The 2,817-nt window shown below is 32.7% G+C and overlaps 1 protein-coding gene across 1 annotated transcript in view; it reads left to right on the top strand.

Annotated features, from left to right (window-relative positions):
- Positions 1-2,817, top strand: part of LOC119591991 (glypican-4-like) — a gene marked incomplete at its 5' end in the record, with an annotated part of 6,665 nt that overhangs the window by 1,265 nt on the left and 2,583 nt on the right. Inside the window, 4 exon segments of the mRNA XM_037940755.1 lie at positions 578-812; positions 1,521-1,677; positions 1,857-2,022; positions 2,140-2,270. Coding sequence (XP_037796683.1) covers positions 578-812; positions 1,521-1,677; positions 1,857-2,022; positions 2,140-2,270 — 689 coding nt within the window.

Below are 2,817 nucleotides of genomic sequence, written 5' to 3'. Positions count from 1 at the left end.
TAACTTTGTTATAAACTAACTTGTATTGTATTGTGCATAATGGAAATGCAATTCAAGTATATTTATTGCAAAAAGAAAAGGAAAATCTTTGTTTTGTTTATCTATTATTCATTTCAAAAAGGGTAATCTAGTTGTCTTCACTAACAATAAGCGAAAAAAAATCACATTATTGGTTGTACCTTAGTTTATTCTGCAGCACATGAAATGTTCAAATAACAATGAATAATCACATATTGTTTTGTAATTTGTAAATATTAGCTTTAATTTAAAACTGGAAATGTAAATGTATTGATGTCTCTCTTTTTTTTTTTTGTGAAAAACACCTTACCAATACTGATAAAATGATAATTTTTTGATTAGCTAAGGCAAGACCAATACCAATAGAAATGGAGTATCAATTGATATGTATTACTGATACATGTATCACGATAGTGCCCATCTCTGTAAACAAAAGTTCTCTATGTGCATATGTATCTGTGTACATGTGTAGAATTTATTTGTAAAGGTTTTAATAGGATGCACCATGAACACTGCAACCATAGACACAGAGTAACATGAGCATCTTGTCATCCCACAGAACTTTTCCGGAAACTCCTGAACTACAGCCGGAAGAATTTTGATGATATGTTCCAGAAGACTTATGGAATCCTGTACAAGCAGAATGCGTTTGTTTTTACTGGACTCTATGACAATTTGGAGAATTACTATAATTCTGGGAAAATAAACCTACAGGATGCAATGGATGCATTCTTCAAAGAGCTTTACCAGCGCATGTTCACTGTCTTTAATTCACAATATACATTCAATGCAAAGTGAGTTGACTTGGAAGTTCCATTTTGGGGTGAAGGACCATTATCTTTTGCTGAAGTTGTAAATTTAAACTTATAAAAGATCTCTCTTTTCTTGAATACTTAATTTTATTTTGCCTTTTTTGCTTAATTATTACAGAATATACAGATAGGTGCTCTCCACATGCTATAAGTATCCTTCTCCAAGTGTTAATGTTTAGTTCAGTGTATTTGCACAATATAAGGTGCAATGTTTTTTGTGAAAATATGGCTTACTGTTAATAAGATATCTCTTGCTGAAGGAATTTACTTGATATTGATAGGTTATATTGATTCTTGCTTTTGTTTATTTATATGTATTGCTGTATCTTTCTTAATGGTAGGTGACTGAAGTAGACTACCCTACTTTATCCTAAACAGTTAATGATATAGCTTATACAATAATAGTAAATAAGTAGTTATTGGATTTTTAGAAATCTGGCAATTTTCTGTTAGTTTGGCAATTTTATATAATGCACAACAGCTGCAGCCCTTTTTGTCTACTTTTGCTGGTTCACAGCAGAGGATACTGTGTTTTTATTTGTCTGTTTATTATGAGTTCTGTTTGCAAAGATTAGAATATACTAAACATTTCTGAAGCAAGTTAACTTAAAATTCATGTGATAACATTTTAACCATGTAGATCTGCTGATTCATTACATTATGAACTTGAATGAGTTTATAATTTCACAGGTATTTACGATGTGTAACACGTCATATGGAAGAACTTCAGCCATTTGGTGATGTCCCACAGAAGCTGACTACACAAATTAAACGAAGCTTTGTTGCTCTTCGAACTTTTGTTCAGGGACTTGCCACAGGGAGAGATGTTGTGCGAAATGTCCTCAAGGTAAATTTTATATCGTAGTGAAAGTTTAGGTCTTTTGGTGTTTTGAGTAATAGCATACTCCTTTCTGGAATGAGCGTAAGGTCTGATATAATATGAAAAATTAAATGCACTGGTTTTATGGCAGCACAAGATTTATGGAGTTACCTATTCTTGTTATTTGTTTATTGTATGATACTCAGGTGAATCCAAGTGTGAGCTGTGTCCATGAACTCATGAGGATGACTCATTGCTCAACTTGTGATGGTCACCAGGGAGTGCGCCCTTGCCTGCCATATTGCAGGGATGTGATCAACCTCTGTCTGGCCCACCACCAGCCACTTATTACCTACTGGATTGCTTTTGTTGGTTAGTACCTTGCGACATTTAAGATTTTTTTCTATGGCAACTTGTATATACATTTTGCACAGAGTCTTTTTTTAACTTTTTGGTTAAACAAGTATTTATGTATGAATATTATTTCAGATGCAATGGTCGATGTTGGTGAGAGACTAGAAAACCCATTTAATATTGAAAATGTTGTAGAACCTGTCAACTTTAAGGTGTCAGATGCCATAATGAACTTCCAGGAGGCTGGCCATGATATATCCAATAAGGTGAGAATCTTTGTGTTTGCTGCAAATCTTGCTTTAATGGCAGACTTCTTAATTTCTACCTGTTACAGGCATCAAAGCTTGACTTAAATTTTTTTTTATTTCTTATAGCAAGCAATTAGACTCATATTATTCAGAGAGGCAGTGGTATGAACACTTTCTTCCAGTTTTCATAAATTAGCTTTATAGAATTATGAAAAAAATATATTTACAGGTATCTATACTTTTAACTTTTCATTTGGCATCTGTACTGTCTGTTGAAGATATTTCACTGAAATAGTTTTTCTCACTTTCAAAAGAAAAATATGCAAAAACTTTAGGATGGATACATCCTGACCAGTCTTTAAGATTGTAAAGAAGCCAGTCCCATCCTCATTGTTCAAAAATTGGGACTGGAGGAAAAGAGATTTTTTTTTTTGCTTCCTGAAATGCTTTTTTTATTTGTGCAATATTGATATTCGATATGGAATGAATTATTAATTTGAAAATGAAGAAAAACTGTAAGACAGTCATCTTAGGTGCTTTTATCAAATTGATCCTCCCTTCTCAG

Source organism: Penaeus monodon, chromosome 29 (genome assembly GCF_015228065.2).
Source record: "Penaeus monodon isolate SGIC_2016 chromosome 29, NSTDA_Pmon_1, whole genome shotgun sequence".
Taxonomy (NCBI): domain Eukaryota; kingdom Metazoa; phylum Arthropoda; class Malacostraca; order Decapoda; family Penaeidae; genus Penaeus; species Penaeus monodon.
The sequence above is the reverse complement of the archived record's forward strand: the minus strand, read 5'-3'. Positions and strand labels throughout refer to the sequence as shown.